General features: G+C 41.1%; 2 protein-coding genes across 5 annotated transcripts in view; one reads left to right on the forward strand and one right to left on the reverse strand.

Annotated features, from left to right (window-relative positions):
- Positions 1-15,470, forward strand: part of LOC135503040 (uncharacterized) — a 31,030-nt gene extending 15,560 nt beyond the window's left edge. The window contains exons 1-9 of one of the 4 annotated variants that reach the window (XM_064796317.1): positions 7,911-7,943; positions 10,366-10,458; positions 10,660-10,910; positions 12,137-12,224; positions 12,648-12,932; positions 13,538-13,675; positions 14,165-14,302; positions 14,792-14,929; positions 15,183-15,470. In XM_064796317.1, the coding sequence (XP_064652387.1) occupies positions 10,395-10,458; positions 10,660-10,910; positions 12,137-12,224; positions 12,648-12,932; positions 13,538-13,675; positions 14,165-14,302; positions 14,792-14,929; positions 15,183-15,241 (1,161 nt within the window). In that variant the 5' untranslated portion in view covers positions 7,911-7,943; positions 10,366-10,394 and the 3' untranslated portion in view covers positions 15,242-15,470. Of the gene's footprint in view, positions 1-7,910; positions 8,026-10,365; positions 10,459-10,659; positions 10,911-12,136; positions 12,225-12,647; positions 12,933-13,537; positions 13,676-14,164; positions 14,303-14,791; positions 14,930-15,182 lie in introns of those variants that run through there. The other 3 variants (XM_064796318.1, XM_064796314.1, XM_064796315.1) reach the window with 3 other exon arrangements.
- A 797-nt stretch (positions 15,471-16,267) lies between these two features.
- On the reverse strand, positions 16,268-23,184 carry LOC135503204 (uncharacterized). The gene is made up of 7 exons (XM_064796664.1): positions 23,120-23,184; positions 21,823-21,895; positions 20,701-20,958; positions 19,318-19,545; positions 17,984-18,085; positions 17,396-17,419; positions 16,268-16,866 (listed from the first exon to the last, which is right to left on the reverse strand). Exons 1-7 carry the CDS (start codon positions 23,135-23,137, stop codon positions 16,757-16,759), a joined length of 813 nt encoding a protein of 270 aa, XP_064652734.1. The 5' UTR covers positions 23,138-23,184; the 3' UTR covers positions 16,268-16,756.
- Positions 23,185-23,744: the final 560 nt, after the last annotated feature.

Below are 23,744 nucleotides of genomic sequence, written 5' to 3' on the forward strand. Positions count from 1 at the left end.
GCCAGACGTTGAGACTAATAAGTGAAGAACTAATAGGTAAAGAACTTCTACTTGCGTGAGACTGCTCTGATAAAATTATCATTGCAGAGACTACGGTGACGTACACATATATTTTTTACAATCAAAAATGCCCTCAAAAGACGACATGGAATGATTATTTTATTGATATTTCCTACTATATACCTTCCAATTATCACTTTATACAAATAGATCGGCGTTAGGTCGCATGCTTTTCTTTCCTGGTGACACTATAAAGCAAAATAGTTGCAACCCCGTAAATGCGCTATAAGTCCAATAATAAGTGACGGTGACCCGTTATAAATGTTTCGCCAGCTTCGCTTTTTTGCCGCTACGCGGCGCGTTGGGCCCTTGCGTCCAGAAGTATTAAGGTAGCAGGAAGGGTTGGGCGTTTGTGGTTTCCGAGTCTGAGGGGGTTGGTGTCTGTTGACTGTGCTTTAAGAGAGACTAGGCATGGCGCCAGTCTCTCTTAAAGCACAGTCAACAGGCATTTGGTCTCAGTATTTGGGTAAGTACAAAATGAACCCAGTTCAGAGAGCAATGATTGAACGATGCTGTGGACAAGTCCAAGGATACTGCATCAGTCACGACCAACTTCTCAATCAGAAAGCGTCACCACCAGCATATTCAATGTTCAGTTCCAACCTGTACCAGTCCAATGCACGCCTGTCATGGTCAGCAGTGGTCAGCTTAGCGCGATATGGAACATTCTTCCGAAACTCAAGCGAGGGAAGTCTGCTCATTAGCATATCTCGCGCACTGCTCCTTCTTGTCAAACATCGTAGTGAAATCGTAATGGAAACTGTCTGGCTTTGCGCCAGACATTGAGACTAAGTGAAGAACTAATAGGTAAAGAACTTCTACTTGCGCGAGACTGCTGTGATAAAATTATCATTGCAGAGACTCCGGTGACGTACACATATATTTTTTACAATCAAAAATGCCCTCAAAAGACGACATGGAATGATTATTTTATTGATATTTCCTGCTATATACCTTCCAATTATCACTTTATACAAATAGATCGGCGTTAGGTCGCATGCTTTTCTTTCCTGGTGACACTATAAAGCAAAATAGTTGCAACCTCGTAAATGCGCTATAAGTCCAATAATAAGTGACGGTGACCCGTTATAAATGTTTCGCCAGCTTCGCTTTTTTGCCGCTACGCGGCGCTTTGGGCCCTTGCGTCTAGGTGACCCTTTATAAATGTTTCGCCAGCTTTGCTATTTTGCCGCTACGCGGCGCGTTGGGTCCTTGCGTCCAGAGAAACAGGTTATTATAATAACACGAATCCCGGGATGATCTGGTATGCGTAATACACTGAACTAGGGATATGGCCTCTTACGAATGTCTGTGGTTTTTATTAGGGCCTTGATTATTGGTTATTCTTTTGATGACACTATGTTGTTACTGTCACTTCAAATAAACATGACGTAATGTGAACATGATTTGCACGTCCACACTTTTATGCAATTAAGATGATTGTGACAATGCAATGTATTTTAGCCATGGAACATATCAGGACAGTTGACCATGGGCACTCGCCCGCTGTTCATCCCGCACCTCCTTTTAATAGAGTTGTCCCCTGAACGGGACAGTTCAATGTTCCTACTGTGCCAGGGTAGATTACAGATCTATTGCACGAATAAACATAGCCATAACCACACCATAACCACGCGGTATGACATGGCCATCATTACCACATCTCAATTACAGTTCTCAGTTAGGCCTAGAATCACTAGGTCTATTGTTTGAATTCACTCGCCTTCTTAAGTCAACCACAACTGATCATGATAGTCTAGGCTTGGGTGTCCAATCTAAAAAATTCTATTGAATACCATGGTTGGATGACCAAAGCAAAAACTGTGCTGGAACATTCCGGAACAGTCCAGCTATTGTTTCGAACAGTGTGGTGCAGAAAGTACAGTGCCTGGAACTGTGATTGTAGCATTCATTCATGATGGCTCGAGCGGACAGGGTCACTGAAGCTGAAATTCGTGCAAACCAAGAAGTAACACAAGAATTTGGTAATGATGCAGCAAGGATCGCAGCGCACCTGACCGAACAACTGACTCCCCATGCTCGGCGTATTGATGCCTCAGGAAATCTCCAGCCAATCAGAAACAGGTTGAAGAGTGTCAGACGCCGAATCGCGCAGAGAGATGCAGTTGCAGGACATCTTCCCCCTGATCCCAATCGTAGGGATGCCAGGTTTGCATATGACCTGGAGAATGTCATCAATCCCCAAGCATTGCAGGTAGATAAAACTTCACATCTGTCCATTTTTTAAGTACTTGCTTTGTTTTTTCATTGTTCTTCATGTTAGTTTCAAATACAATTTTCTCACAATTTCAATACTTTACAGTTGTCACAATTAATACTTTACAGTATCTACATTGGCTGCTGCATGATTTTAAAAAATTTGTGTGAAACGAAAAATGCTATTTTCAGGATCTCATGGTAAACGCAGAGGCAAGAGAGGCATCAGACACCGTCGCCAGACCTCTCGATGACCAGGATGATGACCAAGACAATAATCTGCCTGAAGACGAACCACAACCAGGTCAAGCAAACAATGGACAAAATGACCCACAAAATCCACCACCAGATGAAGAGGAACCAGGTCCAGCGAATCCTGATGCCCAAAACCAAGTTCCAAGGTGAGTTTATTATAGAAACGTTTTTGTTCCTTGTTATTTTTTCATTAGCCTATCGGTATTTACCATTTTTGGAAATTAAGATCTAGGTCTTTCCATACAAAAACGTCAAAGCATATTTCCGAATTAAAAGCATACTTCAGCAATATATTCACAGTTATAAAGTACAAAGAGATAAATCATGAAACAATGAACAGCAGAGTGATGTGTTTCTAGAAAGTTTTCAATCTATCTATCACTGTCCATTTCCAGAGGAGGGTTACGGCAACTGCAGGTCCAGAACCAAATCCCACTGCAGCAGTTAATGCGTCAATTCCAGGAAAGGCTTGACAACAATCGGGAGTTGTCTGGCCTGATGACACGCTACTTCAGGAGGTTGGATGCTGGAAGGGAAGATGGTGATGAGAATCTTTCATAAACTTTATCTACTGGTCAATTCTATGGCAGAGAATGAATATTCAGAAATTGAATTTGTGGTAGAAATATATACTGCCTGATTGAATATACAGTGCTAGGAGCTAAAAATACATATAACAAAAGTTTGCTATGATTTTAATCATGTAGCTTTGCCTTACTGTATATTTTATGGGATAAAAGAAATATCTTCTTGAAAAACAACAATCCTTGTTTCTTTATTGTTATCAATTGTATGCTACTATGTTTCTGTCCAAACTTGGTTGCTGCATCTTTAGACTATACATACCGCTACCACATTCCACAGGATTCAACCAAGTAGAACATTCTTCACTCGCAGTGCAGCTCGTCGCCTATTCCTTAGGGCAGAGGTACATCCAAAAATCGATGGAATTGTCTTGCGTCGGTGACGGCAACGAACTCCTGCTGAACGGAAGATCTTTATATCATGCAACGCGTGTTCTACTCTCACTCTTGCAGCACGAACTTCTCGTCCATGTTGTCGGGCTGTCACAAGTAGGGGCGCCTCGTTGGGATAACCCTGATCTGCTAGGACATTAACACCCTCGGGAACATTAAATGGGTGCATCAACCTGAAAAACATTAATCAGATTATTCAAAAGTTAGGATGGTGTTCTGTATCATTACTTTTGACAATCGCGGATTTGGTTCTGTCATTAGATATCTAAAAAATGTATATTCACAGATGCCGGGTCTGGCATTTTAGCCAATGAGGAACCTAACTCAATTCCTCAACAGGTGTCGCTGCTTAAAGTTGTTAACATTATTGAATTGAAAGGGACATTCAAGTCCATATCAATTTCCCACACAAAATACATCCATTATATAGGACTGATTACTCTGTGCTGCTGCCTCTATCACAGTTATGATCCCCGTTGTTCGATGCGAGCACCGAACAAAATGCTTGAGATCGCGTTGGCGTTTTGGGGTCTTTGCGAAAATTATATTAAAAAGTTACCTGAACGACAATGAGTCCGTGGTTGATCCAAGATATCCTGGTCGGCAACAAATGACGTAGTTGTCCGCATCAACAACCACCTGGTTGTTGAATACATGGGTCTTTCGATGCCCCGAGTAATATAGTCGCTGAAGGTTCCCTTTCCATGGTCTGCGGATTAGATGGGGTGTGCCATCAACAATCGCTCAAGAGTTCCCTGCTAGTGGGGTCATCTGGCGCCATTCTTCTCTGTTTGGCCATCTGACATATCGATGATATGATGTAACTGCCATTAGCGGAATCATGGGAGTGATTATATTCTGTATATACTGTTCATTGACATCAAAAATGAGAGACAGCAGTCCATAGGAGGGATATTGTCGCATCCATATCAGGAAAAGCAGAAGTATATTTCTTGGTGTCAAGGCCTGTCCACGACGTCCTGGAAGAATTGCATCTCTGATCTCAACAAAAATAGTATCAAACTCATCTGGGGTAATTCCAGTGACCGTCCAAAAAAGCCGGGGCTTCCTCATTAAATCGCCGTAAATGTCTCTGCCAGTCCGACGGACATAGAACCTCTGAAATAATCCACTATAAATGTCCCCAAACTTGTCTTCAGTTACCACGATCGAAAAAATGGCCTGGGCTAACTCACACAGTTGATGGTATATGCCATGGCAAGGAGAGCTGGGTTTTCCATTTTTACCGCTTTCGGTAACACCAGGCAAATGTAAGGACGTACAGGTTTGCATACAAATAGGCCTATACATCCATGATAATTGTACCGTAACAGCCCGTTGTCAGTAATACTGAAATGGACTTGGTGTTAATTCGAGCCATATTTCATAATATTACCAATGTTGTAACCGACACAATACCCTATTATATCCATACTAGACCGGTGCAGTGGGAACACTAGAACTGTCCCGTTCAGGGGACAACTCTATCGGGCTCTTGTAACCAATGGCCTCACGAGCGAGCCTGTTGGGCCTACTGTTTAACGCTTTTTTGCGAGTGTGCTTCAGGAGGTGATCATGAGGGAGATATCGGTGTGCGTAAGTGTTTTGCTTGGAATTATGATCTGTAGAAATGTGTAAGTAGTTACGAGCTCAGTTTATCATTAAAACTTATTAATTAGATTTGAAGTCTCAGCCGCCTGTTTCTTAGTTCCTTGGTCCGTTAGGATAAGGTTGGTGACAGACCAGTGGTGACATAGTACTTGACGAACTTGACGAACTAGTTGATGTCGTCGATATTTGGATGCCTAGGGTTGTAACATTGTCTTTGTTCTTTAATGGTGACGCCTTACCGCTCGACCTGGTTTTACGCTGTAAATCGTTACCTGCATCAGATTCATGAAGCAGAATCGTTCCACCTCCTTGTCTTTCTAGTCGCCACTGAAATGGCCTTGTTCTTCCAGTCCCTTTGAAGTAAGGCGATCCAATGTTCAGCATTTTGTTTTCGCAGAATCCCCCAAAATGACTCAATACGCTGATATGAAGTACTTTTTCCATACTGAAAATAGCGTTCATGAGGATCGTTTACGTTGTTGTCTCGAAGAAACGTTTGCATGTGTTCCGCATGCCCATTTTCCGTTCCACGGTCGGCTCGAATGATCTTTCGGCAACCCTTTTGATCTTCAAGTGTGTTGATGAAGTAACCGCCTCTGATGGCGGGATCCCTGTTCGTTTTATATGCTTCAAGCCACGAAATGTGCCTTGAAAACCGGTCAACGCAGCCATGTATACAGACACCAAATGGCTTCAGTTTATCATAGCGATCAAGGTGCCATACATACATGTAATTGGGCCCCTTTACACGATACCTCCTTCTCACAAGTCTCCTGCGCCTTCTCAACCCAACACCCTCTGGGTCTAGATGCTTCAGAATTATTTAAACAGCTTCTTTGCTGACCACTTAACTACATGGTAATGCACTTCAAGTACATGCACCTGTAGCCAAGAAGCTGTCCCGATTTAGCTAGCTCTCCGCTCACAAAGTCGACCACATCTAAATCTAAATCAGAAATTGCCTATACAAACGAAGCCTTGAAAAAACTCTACGTAATTGCCATTCACTTATATTATAATCGAATCTCTGGACGAGAACCGAGCACATTTCAGCTTGACTAAGTTGGAGATGGAATAGACTTTTCACGGTGGTATCCATGTTGATTTAACTCGATCGCCTGCGATAATATTTCGATCGCCCAAGATACTAGTAATATTTTGATCGACCGAAATACAGCGTGAGGTCTGCCTAGTCAAGCGCCACCTATAGCAGGAAGTTCACAGCATCATTACCCTTATAACAACAACATAACTTCCAGGAAGATGCCCCTTTAAATGATACAGCGTGAGGTCAGCCGAGTCAAGTGCCTACTATAGCAGGAAGTTCACGGCATCATTACCCTTTAACAACAATTTCCATTAAGATACCCCTTTAGATACCAATTTACAGCGCGAGGTCAGCCTAGTCAAGCGCCACATTACCCTTTAACAACAACTTAACTTCCAGTAAGATCCAAGCGCCACCTATAGCAGGAAGTTCTCAGCATTTACATGCATGATACAGACCAATTCATACATGTATGTTGAATACCATTGGTAAAACAGTTGTTTTTATATTCAACTTCTTGAATTGTTACATCACATGAAAAGGGTCCAAGGAGATGAGCTAATTACTATTCACACTTAGAGTCACTCTGGGTGTGTGCATCACACCTCATCAATCCTATTCAATTGAGGCCTTTGATCTTTATTGGCCTATTTGGGGAAGCCCTAGTTAGTATTTTTCACATGTTTTCTGGAAATCCTATCTTTTGGACAAAGTCGGAGAAAAGTCGGACAATGTCGGATAAATGTCGGATAAATCAGGAAAAAGTTAGAGAAGCCGTTAATTAGTCGGAAAAAGCCTCCTACTGGCGTATCCTCCGGTCCTGGCTAGGTAAATCTCACGCCCATGCAAGTTGTCCCTTTAAAGGCTCTACATGTATTTCATTACAAAATCTGGACTTGCCTCTTTGCAGATGTTCATATAGGCCTGGTATGCTGCCTCAAGGTGGATTCATACTCCGACGCACGACCATCGCCGGAGTCGAACGCAGCGTCCTGCGTCGGTCGCCTATGCCATCGCACGATTTTGTAGGCGTCGTATCGCGTGACTATGAATGCTCGCGCGATTATACCATTCTGCCACGTCAAAATGGAGGAGGAGGACGCACTGCTTATTTTAAATGTCCAGGCAATGGCTGTCCTCTACAGGATGCGAAGGAAACGCCACCGACGAGATATGTATGTAACGTTTTACTTCACATATTAGTAGCTCTTCTGCGTCCGACATTTTAACTTCGTTATGTGAGGAAGCTCAAGCGTAAAACGACGTAATCAATTCCCATTCCCCGTCTTTCCAGTTTGAACTAGGCGCCTTTGAAAATATGCATAAACATGAGTCCTTGGTCCCATGACCAGAAAAGTGATCATTCATTGGTACGACGCCGCGATCGGACGCAGAGAGTTCAAATTTGTTGAACTCTTTAATATCGCACGCCGACCGAACGCGCGTCCGGACGCCGATGGCCATCGCCGTCGCACGCGAAAGTATGAATCAACACCACGACGTCGGCGTCGAGAATTTGATCGTGCGTCGGTCGCCGGCGGTCGTGCGTCGGAGTATGAACTAGGCTTTGACCAGCGGTAAGTGCATTATTTGGTGGTCTGGGCAATCAGTGCAAAACCTTTTTTCGGTAAAACCCGAGCCAGCTGATATGACTAGTCATGAAATCAGATGGGCAACAGCTGGTAGGAGTAGTCCTTATAAAACCAGGGCCCAGGTTAGATCATGGTTTCCCACTCCGACACTGTTTTGCCAGCATTTAATTCGTCGATACCCACGTAAATATATTTTCTGAGCGCTTTTCGATTTCTAACATCATCTATTGCTGAATCCTTTTAATAGTTCTGTGTACCATTCACGGTGAGTGAACACATTACCATTTTCTTCAGTTATCCTGTTTTTTACGCATCATTTCTAGAACCAAAACTTATCTAAAGCCCGCAAAACCGAAGATCGAAGGTTGAATAATAGCTTTACACTCTACTGAAAAGATAATTTGCAAATTACGCGACAACTTTATTGTTTGAGTGAACCTTTAAACCGTGTTACTTTGTGCGACTATATGAGAGACTCTAGAGTCATAATGCCACACGTGTCGCCTTTTCAAAACTTGGGCGATATGTGGTTTAACACGTTTTTTATTATAGAAAAAAAGTGCATTTTTTATAACCCAAAACAAAACGTTTTTAGTGATTTTTTGAAAATCCAGAATGTCTTATACGACATCTCATTGCATGCTCAAATACGAAGGCCAGTGTTGAAATCTGTAAAATTATTATCATGAACACATCATAGTTTTTTTCCCAAAAATATTATTCCCAACATATCGAATTTAAAGCATTCAAAAAACAAAACCCTTGGTAGCAAATATTGATTTCTTCTAAGATTATTGGCGATCTTTGATTTCGGTTTGATTCTGTTCATCAGTCTGATGACATGAAAGATAATCAGACTGGAATTTGATGACAAAATGGCCAGTTTTATGATATCTGTATGCAGTGCAGTTTATGTGTCTATAACAGAATGTCATTTTTACTTAAAATGAAATTTTGGCTGTGATAGGGGACCACCCCAAACACACATTTCACACGTGAGATAAAAAAATTCGTAAGAGCGGAAATTTATGAAAAATGAGGTGTTTACATTGCTCAACAAAATATAGTCACTAAAGTTTATGCAACGATTGACTTTTAAATGGCAAGGAACTGATTTCAATGATGACCACCTGGCGGCCAAAAATTAGGTCGTATCGCGAAAACGAAAGTAATACATAAATGATATTTCTGGCGGATTTCCAAAGCTACCTTCACTACCACGGATAATCATGAACTCCGGACATTACGTGCCAAATCCAGTTTCCGAGTCATCTCGTATTCCTGAATTCCGAGTCCCTCGATTGCGCGTCCAGAAAAACAGCGCTCCCTTGCTGTTCAAGACGCGATAAGGTTCTGATTCAACTTCTGTATTCAGATATCGGGATCTTAATTGGGTAGCACAATCGTTGAAGTTTCTCATTAAAGGATCCGTCCGATAGGCTGCAATACGTGAAAAGCTTTTGTTGTTAATGCTTGCTTTATGATATTTTGCTTCGTCACGCCGTCCAAGCAGAGACATGGTGCTTGAAATCAGTCCATAGCAGCCCCGGTGGCTCTAGATCCGAATGTACGCGTCAGTTAAATACTACCATATTTAGGTATGCCGTGGAAGAGCCATTTTCGCGAGAAAACCATTGAGGGACTCAGAATTCTGGAATACCAGATGACACGGAACCTGGACTTGGTACACAATACCCGGAGTACAGGCTTTTGATTCTCCGTGGTGATCACACCAAGTTTCAATTATTATCCCAATCACTTGCAAAACCTGCTCCGCTAAATGTATAACCTCGACGGGCGACTATTATAAGCGCAACGGTATTGTAGAAGCTTCCCTTAAAGGAAACGCTTATAAAAATTGGGAGTTTTGAAAGACCCGGTTAAAACCTAAGGCGGGAATAAGCTTCCATTGATAAATGTTAGCAGTTTCGCGTTCCCCTCAGGTAGTTGATTATGCAGATTATTAAGATATCTGCGACAGCTCCAGTTGGCTCATTTCCTTCACAGGCGTAGCCACTGACATACTTTTCTGTGGCAATTATTTCATTGATGGACGGATTCTCTGGCTGGCTTTCTGAAACAATGATGGAGATATCACCATTGGCAATGAGCTGCTTAAGAAGTAATCACCAATTTAGTTATTTTACCACGTTCAGCTAGCCTAAATTACGACTTGTGCCACGACTGGATCTCTTTAATACGAGCTGGATACCCCGTAATTTTGTTTTTGTCTACGTAATTCACCCCCCCCCCCCCCCCCCCCCTATCAGTAGCGAATACTTTTGGGCAGTTTAAACAAAGCTTCTTATGTCACCCCTAATATCGAGCACCATCTGTCACGGACATTATGTTGCTTGTTGCACCGATGTTGTGTCGAAAATATTCCAAGCTGTGGCCATCATGTTTGCAACAAATCATTAATTTCGTAAGCATCTGTCAGCTGTTCGCTAAATCGGGTGCATCGTGATTATAATATTATTTAAAAAAAATTGCTTCAAAACCGTGATGTTTGAAAAAAAATCATTTAGAATTTATAATTAATGCAAGCTTTATCTCACTTTAGTCTGCTTTTATCTCACTTTATCTGCTTTTCCCTTTTTCATAGTTTTGATAAGGTCTGTCGCGTATAAAAAGATGTTCACGTTGGTCCCTCTTCTGTTGGTTGTCTTGGCCGTCAACTCGCCGATATGTTCTGCCGGTAGGGTTCCGTATATCTACATCAATACAAAGTTCGATGGGCTCTTTTGAGGTTTGTTAATCGTGGTATAATATCATATGTGCTATAAATGCAAAATTTCATTTAAAGTAGTGCTATATTGTAGCTTGTAATTGTATGAGCAATGCTAAAGGTCCTGCCCGGCCGTTAAAACCCACTTGTAATGTAGTCTTTATTACACAGCAAAGGCGTCGGAATCGAAGCTTTGTGCATGTCCGAAATTGAAACAACGCAGGCTGTTCACGCTTACAATCAATGCCAAAGGTGTGAAATGTCTCAAGTTCGAATACCGGATCCAACCAGCTGACAGGAATCTGACAGTTTCCTTGAAGATAGGTGGAGCCATTGGAGCAGCGATTTGGGCGGAGGGCGGTGGCAGTGGGAAAAGCTGGAAGAATACAACTATTCCAATGACAGTAAAAGGAAAGTACAAGGTAATTATAAATTGGTTTGTGTAACTCCAATTAGACTCCTGCTCAGTTCCGAAACTATGTGGAGTAAACTAGACTATATTGGTGAGGTGATGCTGTTTTTTTCATTCCGCGACTGCCAACAAATGCTGCAATCATGTTTCACCTCCTCCGCGATCCGTGGAGTAGATTGCAGGCGCGCGCCATAATCAATGAGTCGTTTTCGCACCCTGGATCTGCAGAGCCTATTCAATAGCTATCACTCCTATTCGCCTATTGTTGCTTTTTTGCTTCACTCCGCCAATTATTTGACTAGATGTACTTGTTTAGTGCCGGATAAGCGTAAAAAATGATATTTTATTGAGGTCCTATAAAAATCCATCTGAGCTTGTCGAGTACCGAATAGCATACCCGCGACAATTGCGAAAAAGTTTATAAAAAAAGTTAATAACACGCCTAGTTAATAACTGGGCGTGTTAAGAGTTCAGGGATAAGGTTGTTATCATTTTGTTATAGTTCCCGGTCTGGGAACCATATTAATTCTGGTCAGGTTGTCTGTCGGGCTGTCGTTTTGTCTGTCTTTTGAGAAAAAAATTTGTACAACTTCAGAACATGGCTCATGGATGAATTAGAGTCGAGCATTCAAGTCCTATCCCAGGTTTGTGGACCCGGCTGTTCCAATGTGCTAATCAATTTCACTTTCAGATAAGATGTTTAAGGTGATATTGATATATCACATTTTACCACGAACAGTAATTTTCGTTTCTCTCCCGGAAAACTCTGTCAATACCTTGGCGAAAAAGTACAGCATGCATCTGTATGCAATTTATTTCAAACTGATGTTGATCGGCTATACTCACGTGCACATAATGGTAACCAGTTATTACTTTAAAAAATCAATATCGGAAGTTTTCTGTATAGAATTTATATAGATTCTGTCTAGAATCTTTATAGAAAATTCCTATATAGAATCTATATATAAATTACTTCAAATAATCAATATAGGATATACATATATAGAATCTATAGAAATTACTTTACAAAGTAAATAAATAAAATTTCCTCTATAGAGTCTATTTACCTAGAGCTTCTATACAGAATCTTTACATAAATTTCTATATAGATTTTTTAACAGAAAGTTTTGCCTGTGTCATAATAGCTGGAACATTTTTGGCAGAAGTATGTTCCTAAGATTATAATTTTGATTTGTATGCATTTGGATAGGATTGTAACCAGTATTCATTTTGCAGGTCGTGTTTGGCGGTGTTAGACATGCTGACAAAAGGGGTCCCGTCGCTATCAGAGACATAACAGTACACGACGGCGCTTGTTCCGGAGGTAAACAATAGTCTACAATATCATTATGCCTTATAGTTAAGGGCGTCCTGACATTGTCTCGGATTCCAACGTTTTAAAGGATATGCGCATTATGATCATGATAAATAGATGAATATGATTTATATGCACTACAGCATTTCCAATGTGCAGAGATGCACACTATGCCACAGATGATGACCTAATATTGTTCCAAGGCCAACGATTGCTCAGCCAAAGTTTCCTAGTGGGTAGCTCGACCGAATTCATTGTGTTAAGCGCATAATTTTTGTATCGATTCACTCAGTAAATGGACTATAGCGCAGATACAAGCTGCAATCTGAAGGACCATTTTTACCCTTAATTTATGCTCCTAAAGGGATCATTGAGAAATGTAATGAACTTCGAGCTTTTTCATGATTTCCCCGGTCTCATTTTTTATTTAAGGCCTCTATTTTTCAGCTCATCTTACAACTACCGAAGTTCCGACGACAGCTGCTGAAGTTGAGATGACAACTGCCGAAGTTGAGACGACAACAGCCGAAGTTCCGACGAAAACTGCCGAAGTTGCGACGACCACTGCTGAAGTTGAGATGACAACTGCCGAAGTTGAGACGACAGCAGCGGAAGTTCCGACGACAACTGCCGAAGTTGTGACGACAACTGCTGAAGCTGCGAAAACAACTACAGAAGTTTCGACAACAACTGCCGCTGGCTTAGCAAGTGCCGGAGGTAGGGCCTGCATTTACTTATTCTAATAATCCTAGGCGTGTTCTTCTGATCTTAAACATCGTTTTTTCCCCAGGTCTAAAATCCCGGTAAATTTCTTGTAAGTTCTTCGTTTAGATTTAGCCAAAATGTACATCACCTTCGTCTAGTTATCTCAGTGTAATCTTGATAAATTAAGACAATGCAATAGATGGTTCATTAAAGTTCCTAGTTATGAGGCTAATCCATGAACTGTTGAGTGGTGGTGTGATTAATGATCACTTTAGTCGCCAAAACAATCTACCGAAACGGCTTCGTTAAATCAGGTAACCACGAGCTAGGAAAAATGTAAGCTCAACTTCAATAAACATGTCGGCCCTTATCATTTTCAGCCGAACCGACAACTACCGAAGCCACCGACGAAGTCACAGTTAATCCTGATAACGAATAGTTTAGCTAAAAAAGATTAGGCCTAAAACGTTTGGCATATAAATCCGTCGTCCTCATTGTATTTCTTTTCTTCATGAACATTTCGAAGTCTCCGTCATTTCAGATCTCTAGCAAAGCTCATTTCAAAATGAATATTAAGTTAGTCAGTATTGCTTTAACGTAAGAATTTCCTTTTAAAGCTAAACCGACAACTACCGAAGCTACCGACGAAGTCACAGCAAGTCCCGGAAGTGGAAGTGTGGGTGGGAGTGGAAGCGGAAGTGAGCCCAACATCGTCGTCGTCAGTGAGGGAAGCGGAAGTGAAAGTGGAAGTGGAGGTAAGCCATAATGTACATCACCTTCGTCTAGTTATCTCAGTGTAATCTTGATGAATTAAGACAATGCAATAGATGGTTCATTAAAGTGTCTAGTTATGAGGCTAATCCATGAACTGTTGTGTGGTGGTGTGATTAATGATCACTTTCGTCGCCAAAACAATCTACCGAAACGGCTTCTTGAAATCAGGTAACCACGAGCTAGGAAAAATGTAAGCTCAGCTTCAATAGACATGTCGGCCCTTATCATTTTCAGCCGAACCGACAACTACCGAAGCCACCGACGAAGTCACAGTTAATCCTGATAACGAATAGTTTAGCTAAAAAAGATTAGGCCTAAAACGTTTGGCATATAAATCCGTCGTCCTCATTGTATTTCTTTTCTTCATGAACATTTGAAGTCTCCGTCATTTCAGATCTCTAGCAAAGCTCATTGTAAAATGAATATTAAGTTAGTCAGTATTGCTTTAACGTAAGAATTTCCCTTTTAAGCTAAACCGGCAACTACCGAAGCTACCGACGAAGTCACAGCAAGTCCCGGAAGTGGAAGTGTGGGTGGGAGTGGAAGCGGAAGTGAGCCCAACATCGTCGTCGTCAGTGAGGGAAGCGGAAGTGAAAGTGGAAGTGGAGGTAAGCCATAATGTACATCACCTTCGTCTAGTTATCTCAGTGTAATCTTGATGAATTAAGACAATGCAATAGATGGTTCATTAAAGTGTCTAGTTATGAGGCTAATCCATGAACTGTTGAGTGGTGGTGTGATTAATGATCACTTTCGTCGCCAAAACAATCTACCGAAACGGCTTCTTGAAATCAGGTAACAACGAGCTAGGAAAAATGTAAGCTCAACTTCAATAAACATGTCGGCCCTTATCATTTTCAGCCGAACCGACAAATACCGAAGCCACCGACGAAGTCACAGTTAATCCTGATAACGAATAGTTTAGCTAAAAAAGATTAGGCCTAAAACGTTTGGCATATAAATCCGTCGTCCTCATTGTATTTCTTTTCTTCATGAACATTTGAAGTCTCCGTCATTTCAGATCTCTAGCAAAGCTCATTGTAAAATGAATATTAAGTTAGTCAGTATTGCTTTAACGTAAGAATTTCCCTTTTAAGCTAAACCGGCAACTACCGAAGCTACCGACGAAGTCACAGCAAGTCCCGGAAGTGGAAGTGTGGGTGGGAGTGGAAGCGGAAGTGAGCCCAACATCGTCGTCGTCAGTGAGGGAAGCGGAAGTGAAAGTGGAAGTGGAGGTAAGCCATAATGTACATCACCTTCGTCTAGTTATCTCAGTGTAATCTTGATGAATTAAGACAATGCAATAGATGGTTCATTAAAGTGTCTAGTTATGAGGCTAATCCATGAACTGTTGAGTGGTGGTGTGATTAATGATCACTTTCGTCGCCAAAACAATCTACCGAAACGGCTTCTTGAAATCAGGTAACAACGAGCTAGGAAAAATGTAAGCTCAACTTCAATAAACATGTCGGCCCTTATCATTTTCAGCCGAACCGACAAATACCGAAGCCACCGACGAAGTCACAGTTAATCCTGAAGACGAATAGTGCCCCCGTAGTCCTCTAATGGACTATCAGTGGTAATTCAGGAATCACTATAATTCAAATATCTCCTTGTAGAGGTAATCGATGTCGGCGTATCTCGCCAACTTTTTTCCTGGGCAGTTCACATCAGCTCCTTGATATGAACATTTCTTTGTCTCAGCGTCCCTTGCTATTATATATACATTGTACTTTGAAAATTAAATTGAATTAAAATGGCATCAGAAAATGCAATAATTTGACTTCGCTTATGAGTATCTACACGTTGCTCAGACTCGATCCTACCCGTGAGAGGGTCCACATTTCCGCCAGCACCTAATCAGACGTAACCAGACCAGACCAGACCACATCACAGTGGCGGGGGGGGGGGGGGGTGGGGTAAATGGCAGGCAGACAGATCGGAATCAGCGGATCGGTCTAGATTCACGCTAGAGAATATTCCTCTGATTGCCGAAAATCGGGCAGGCATTTCAACTTGCCGACCGAGCATGTCCAGGAAAAAGATAACGTGTTTTTACATAAAGTTAGAAAAATTGGTTGTTCGAGTCTTCCAAATAAATAACGTCGGGAAGGCTTTCCAACTTGCCGAGCTACTTTTTTTCAATAAGGTTAGACAAATTGATTCTCCAGGGTGAGATTGGTTTGGGCCCGTGTAAACAGCCTTGATAATGTTCCCATCGTCATTATCTCAGTGATGTCTTATTATGGGTGTTGCGTGGGCCTGCGATGACGATATCGAATAGCCATTCGAGTTTGCACTTAGACAAGAAATTGTGGATGGACAACTAACTGACCAGTCGATCTATGTCAATGGCCAGGCAGAGGTCAAAGGAATTGAAGATGGGAGGAGGGCGCCTGTTTGTGTCTGCGTGGTGCATTAAAGCAGACACATCGCCACGCAGCTTCTCCAGGGTTCCATCTCATACCTTTCGGAAGACGCTGGGAATGTTGAATGGGGGAAGGCCAGAGTGCCATCCAGAGTCATTATTCCCCTGGCGATAGAGCAAACTGAACCAAGGCAGAAGTCAGTGATCTCCTCGTGATTTTTAGAACAATGCTGACAAATAGTTTCACACAACGTCATAACTGTAAAGGCGATTCCTGAAATGTTCTTTTCTAGTGCCAAGGTGAAGTCATGATCACACGCTACCAACAATGACCGCTTTTTGGTGTTTTCGAACAGCGCGCTGCAGTCGTATAACCATCGATATTTGCAGTATTTGCGTGCCAGCGCCCCTTTTATTGTCAGTTATATTATATTCCGCTACCACGGTTTCCGATAAAAGACAAAATTATTTTATTCGCATGCAAGTTTGCTCATCCATGACTAGTTGTGATTGTCGTGCGCAGTCAATCTGGCGAATGGAAAATATGACGTTTGATTACATAATACGCTGTTACTCCTGCTGCCTGCCTTAAGTAATCACCTTGATTAGCAATATGCACGAGCAAAATCGCGTACGAATAAGATAATGCTGTATTTGATGGGCGACACTGGGGCATCCTTTCAATCATGCATACCTATTGCACCTGTTGGTATTTGTTAAACCTGCTCACGCATTTCTCCCATGGGATGCACCAGTCGGTCACCGTTATGCTGACGTTACCGGATTCCGATACTCCGCCGTAATCTGTAAGAAAACAAATTCGTTTCATGAAATACCGAGAAGCGCCAAATTTCCCCGAAAGTTTTTTTTTCGAACTTTGCCAACGGCCAAATTTTGTAAACATCACAAATGAAAATACCTTTTTAATTTTTGAGAAAGTCGGATTTTTGTAGAATCGCAAGTGTTTAAGGTAATGACATACTAGCATGTTTTTTGAGTAAAGGAAAGCTGTTTTATCACTCTTTGGTTTTAAATCGAGTATTGTACCAAACATGGCTTCCAATTGATTTATCACGCCACCTATTAAAGCGTTGGCGCTGATTAATTAGCGCGATACCAAACTGGGGCTATAGTTATTGCCTCGGCGTCGTGTAGTATAAGCTTCCTCCATCATTACTTACTTATAACCAGAGTGAAATATTAAGAAAGCATCGTTTGTAATTACTTGTTTATGACCCCAACTATTTCTAGGTTTGAATGTTATAAGAAAGGAAAATATTTCTTTCACTATTAATAGATGACAAACTATAGTGGACTTAGTATAGTAACTTACGGCACTTGCATTGATGGTTAAACTCTGAAAAATAGATAATAAAAACACGATTTTTTATATAGTAAAATTCACACTTAGAAAAATGTTGTTGATTATGCCAGTGAAAGATCAGAATAATGTTTTCGGCGAATCTGTAAGTTCGTCGGGTGCTCCGATTTCTAAAACCCCCCCCCCCCACCCCCCCCCACGTCGCATACGTGTAAAGTCGAATAAAACAGTTGCTGTCCACCTGCAATGCCCATAGGCCCATGAAGACTTTTGTCCTTCATGACCCTCCAACGTGGGTAATCATTGGGTTCATCAGGGGACCAAAACTATGTTAAAGTACTTTCATAGACCTTCATGTTAGTACCCGTGTTGACAAGATTCGATGACATTTTGATCCCTTCTTCGGAACCATAAAAACATTTTCATAGGTTCCATTTCTGAGGTAAGATCAACTTTATGAATTGATAATTGATATCAGCAGCCCATATTACCCAAACCAACTGGTTTTCCATTGCCACTAATCTGTCAAACGGAAATTAATTTCTAGTAACATAATTTTCATGACTTGACCTATGGCCTGGTAATTGAATTAGTTCTTACCAACTCTGCAGCAGAAATTACTACCACATCCATTTGCCTTTGGATATGCCTTACGACAGCCCTTCTTCTTCCGTACACATATTCCCCCATGAGACGTACAGGCTGAAATATGAAGCCAGTAATATGTTAGTTGTACGTACGTACGTCGCACAAGAACGGCAACACCTGGGACACAACTCGGAGCGACGGCACTTCGACTTTCGAGCTTCTAATTAACGCACATGTATGCCACACACAATAAAGTCAGCTAGATGTCAAGAGTGTCCAGCCGGGAAATTGTTTTGTTTTTCGTCGATATCATTAGTAATGTCAATGGAATTTTATTTAAACATTTCTGCTTTTCCTGTAACTTAATTAACGGGCCACGCCCTTTTTCTGAGCTTTATGATGCGATTTCTTGGAATGTTGTCAACTCAAGCACACTAGTTGTTAAAGTCGATCATCTATACACATGGGTGGCGCAAAACTACCCAACCTCAACTCGTGATAATTCAGAGATAACAATGATTAAAAAAAAAATGTATGAAGCTGGATAACTGGATCAATTTTCGGGATGACTTTTTCGGTAAGGTGAAAAAATCACCTTGATCAATTTTATGTCAACATGCTATGTCGCATCGAAGCATACTCTGTTGGAAAGGACGCAGCCATTCCTAGCGCATGTCTGTATAACCGCCGATTATCAACAAATTATAATCATGCATATCATTAACAAAGAATAGCTGATGATTTCTCGATTTCGGAAATTTCGCGGAAATCTACTTGAAAAAACCCAAAATCCACCGTTATACGGACAAGCTCCAGTTGGTTACCAGCAGATTTCCATTTTCAAAATTTGAAAAATGTTTTATATAAGTGGATAAAAACTGTTTGACATTTTGAAACGTTATCCTTCACGCCGGTTTGTTTGCTATTTGCAACACGAGCCCACCAGAGTGCGCTTTGAAATATTATGCGCACTCTGGTGGTTGTCATTTACGTTTACTGTACGCCAAAGCCTTGCTCCAATTTTATGGGAAATTTTGTCTTTACTAAACATGAACTGGTGCATATGAGAGTGTGAAAAAATAACCAATAAATACACGTAGATGATTAATTGACAACACCCAACACATCGGATTATGCCTTGTATCTGTGGGCCTACACGACCGTCTAATTTCTTATTTTCACCTGATGAACAAGAAGCAATTATCGTGTTTAAAGTTGGAGTTCATTGTGAACGTGGCACCTAGAGTGAATGATGAATTGTTAGTTTTCATTTTCGTGCAATTGCACAGAGGCGAAAAAAAATCCGCTTTCTGGTACCCAGATATAACTGAAAACTATTTACTTACAACCACCAAAGCAATCTAGCCAGCAACCGTTGAAACGAGCTTGACCAATATTGCTGAAGACTTCACGCAGACAGCTGTAATCTTCCTTGCAGAAGAAGATAGACATGGTGTAAGCGTTGATCAGGAACAGCAATTCGTTTTCTTGCCGTTTTTGAAGCAATTGCGTATTTGGATATAGGCACTTAAAAAACGCATCCTTGTTTGAAAAGAAATTTTGAGAAATAGTTTCTGAAAAGAAAAGAAGAATAGGTTACACTGGGCCTGGTTGTATTGAGGTTTTTTTCCTCTGTTTTTTTATCATGTATCATAATCGGGGTAAAAAAGGAACGGTAGAGATTGCAACTATATCACCCATTAAAAAGGTAATAGACAGTGAGGCATCATTGTTAGTATGATATTATGCAGTAAGAAAACAAACGAAACAAAGTAAACAAAACAAAAAAATAATGATAGAATACCAAAATATTAACAACCTGCCGATTTCGTTGCGTTCGATATCGGCAACCAGACCCTCAATTTTTGTTTAATTCACAGAAAAGTCCCAATGGCATTTTTTTCACATCGAATCGAAATCAAATAAATCCGGACGTCGGAGGTTCGATTGAATCAAACTATGTTAGTCTGGTCCAGATCATGCAAGGGGCTATTGATTATTGATTATGCGACTGATTATTGATGAATCAATTATTTTTCTAAAACACCAACACTAAAACAATTGATTTCCATCCGGGTTTTTGTAGGGTTACGTTTCGACTTAATTTTTCAATGCAGAAGATAAATAAACAGTGTATTTTTACTTAAAATGTTAGCACAAATTTTCCGCACCGTACTACAGAACAATGTCAATTTGAAAATCAACATGAGATTTTTCGATCTTACAAACATGCATTAATTGACTGTACATTTCAACAATGCTACAATGCCTGTTCACCTTTGTAAACATTATTACCAATTGTCCGTAAGATGGTGTGACTAGAAACTTCAATATAGTCACCGCTGTGTGCAGTTCTTATTGTGGAGAGCCTCTTGTGCAAAACAGTGTTCGAGAAGAAAATAGGCATCAAAATCAAGGAAAAAAATAATTCGAACTGTCAATGCCACGCTGAGCATTATCCACTAAGTTGAAATGAACACCAACAGAAAATAATGCAATCATCGCTCCTACCGCAGCCATCGAAATCATCAGGGGGTCAGTAATTCAGTTAAAAACACAATAAAAACGAGTTGCCTATTAGATAAAATCCACCAAAGTCTTGATTAAAGAGACTGAGAAATATATAAAACTTCACCTGTGAATACATTTTCCTTCTTCTTCATTTACCCGTATGGACATTTTACATTATTTCAACTCTTTATTGACCCTTGTATAGTCTGTGCTCTTACCATGTGAATGATCAATGCTGTAGCTGTAAAGGGCACAAAACTTGTAAAAGGTACCCTTGGAATCCAGGCATTCTAGGCTTCCGCAGTTTTTAAACAGGTTTTTTGCCTTGTCTAACGCCACCACTTTTTTACCATACTCCTGCATGCAATCAATGAAAACCGAGTACTCGAATCTTTGCGGGCTGATATCACCTGGCAGTGGGGCTGCTATAATCTGTGGCATGCCAACAATATCTTCCTCAATGATGTCCGGATAGGCTGAAAGTAAAGCAGAAGGACAGTAGCCTGAACATTGATTCTCTATATGACGAATACGATTTCATCAGTGTAGCCAGGATTTGTTGATGTGGTCATTGTCGACCAATTTATTAGGAAAGTTGAATAGCGTCGTTTTGATTGTGCGGAGTAGATTTACCCGCCTCATCCAGAAAACAACTCGGGGGAGTATATTCAAGGGTAATTAAGTACAACGAATGAGGGGAGGAGCATACTTCTGACCCTGGTATTAGGTGATGGTGGTCAACGTGGATGCCAAGCGCCAAAATGTTGACCACGCGCAAAAAAATGGCATCCATCTTATATGCTCTCGTACTAGAGACAAGACCACAATTTATTTTTTAAGCCTTTTAGCAGTTAAATTGTCAATGTTTGACCGCGACGCATCAAAGAACGCGTCAAGTAGTGAAACTGAAATTCGGATATGATATACGGGTTAGTCTTGCGAGTAACTGGTGCGATGGAAATTGGTGATTGACCAGCGAAATTTTTTTATAATCGACAAATTAGACAGACTTTGATATTTCCACTGTTTTCAGTCAACTGGCAGAAAAAACTCAAAACACGCCCCCTATTACCCAATTAGCAAAATTCGAAATTAATTTTTTCATCAAATAATTTCTTTATATCTGTAGACTTGCCACAGCAAATATTTTTTCAATACCTCTCCAAATATGTACTTGAGAGTAAAAAACATGCACTCGTCTAATTGATAGGCCTCGACCCTCCAACCTATGAATATTCATTAGTGGTCTTGTCTCACTAGTGACGTCATCAAAATAGACGTACTAACTCACTCGTAATTTAATCGTTACCTCTACCGGCTAAAAAACGTCATTCACTCACCTAGATTAGAACTTTCAGTAGACGCAGTCGATACAAACACCAGAAAAAGACGAATGTAAAGAAACGGCTTCATCTGAAGGACAAAACAGATAACACTTTTCGATTAGAATGATTCTTAACATGCCGTTGAGAAACGTACATATTTGTAAGATCTACTGAACCTGATTTCCTACACCTGCAAAAACTACAAATTCGTAGTTTTGGTAGCACCCATACAGAAAATTATTCGACTTTGCAAGCAAAAGTGGGTCGCCGGTTTCCGAGAGGTTACTGATCAGGGGACTAGGTTACAGCATTTGCTACATGTATAATCGGAATCGTATCATCGTTACTGTCCCCAAGAAATCTGCCCATCAAACTCATTGCAGACATTCTCTATCCAGCCACATGTTCTTGTGGGTCTCCTAGCAAGACGTTATTCTACAAATGACGTCGCATGCAGTTAGGATAGGACCAATATGCATTACCACGTGACGTACTCAAACACATTTTTTTTACGGCCGACACCAAATTTAGAGGGAACGTAATTTACAGGATCATCATTCTCGTCGCTTGGTCGTTTTTGACCATTTTCCTATAATCGCACAGGGCATGCAAAATCGCATAAAAAATCCTTGCATTTGAGTGTTTGGGTGTGCACTGGACCTCATACGCCGAGGCACGACCGTATTTGATCCCATGACCACGAACCACTTCGTTCATTGACAGCTAGGACGCCACGGCCTGATGATACGGGAGTTCACATAATTTTGGAAATCCTCAAAAAGTGCGCGCCGATCAGGCGTGCGATGTGAAGCTGATGGCCGACGATGTTGTACACTGGCTGGAGGATGAATCATGATGACGATGTCGGCCACCAGATTTTGATCGTGCTTCGGACGCCGTTGGTCGTGCGTCGGATTATGTCTTCGGCCTAACGCGTGCGTTGTGATGCTCGACTGACTGTTCAGGGATTAGGCCCATGGAACAATAGGGCTAGTCTTGGGAAGGCCTGGTTGGTTCAAATTTGGTTACACATGTAAGGTGCCTGTAAACATATTGATATCAACTGTCCATACAATTCACCTGACATGCCTAATCATGAACACCAACAATTTTGCTCCCTTTTGTTTCTTCCAACAGTCCCTATTTAAGGTCCGAAGGACACGGTTGGCGGAACATCAGCCAGATAAAAAAAATCATTTACATGTATTACCTTCTTTGCAAAATTTAACATAGCCACAATATTACGTACCGTTTTTGCCCGAGAAAATATTGAAAAGACGGTATTTGAATCTCAGAAAAGTAGTTACATTACCTTGGTAGGAAGCTGCATGTCCTGGAATGAACACCGGTCGAGTATCTAGTCAATATACCGTCCCTGCGCCTTATCTAGGGCTTAAGTAGTTGCTGGCGTGCTTACTCTGGATGATCAATGTTTCCCAGCTTGTCGAGAATCATGCAAGCCCGCCAGCGTGACGAGTTTGCCTTTCCTGGTGATTGAGAGTAAATGTTGGAATAGCTATGTGTTTTTTGCCTTCGAGCAAAATAATGACTGTCTTTCTTTATTCTTGATACAATGAGTCATTATATGCCGCTTATCGGACTTTAGGTCATCATCTCGATTGTATTGGTTATTGATTGAGAGCGAAGGCGCGGTGACGGAAGAAAGGACACCTCGGCTTATTTGATAAAACAAATTACTAATTAAGAAGATTTTAATATAGTAGTTAATTGCCCAATGAAATAGCATAGATCTACAGTTCAATATTATAGTTAGAATAACAGTCGACTGCTTCACACCTAACATGCCAAAGCGAATGTTAAGCCATGCGCTACATACTTTGAAATCGCTCAAAAAAATAATTGGCAATACTGCTGCAAAAAATAGCAACACACGCTATTTAGATGTTTGGTCAGCATTTTCAATGCTCATGGCCGAC

This window comes from Lineus longissimus, chromosome 19 (genome assembly GCF_910592395.1).
Source record: "Lineus longissimus chromosome 19, tnLinLong1.2, whole genome shotgun sequence".
Lineage (NCBI taxonomy): Eukaryota > Metazoa > Nemertea > Pilidiophora > Heteronemertea > Lineidae > Lineus > Lineus longissimus.

Bases quoted from the DNA above. Each gene is read 5' to 3' on its own strand.
- LOC135503204 (XM_064796664.1), bottom strand. The intron at 20,959-21,822 runs GTGAGTGAATGA...CTTTACTTTCAG, and splicing joins TACTGAAAGTTCTAATCTAG to CCTATCCGGACATCATTGAG. The intron at 16,867-17,395 runs GTAAGTTACTAT...GTTTTCTTACAG, and splicing joins TAACCATCAATGCAAGTGCC to ATTACGGCGGAGTATCGGAA.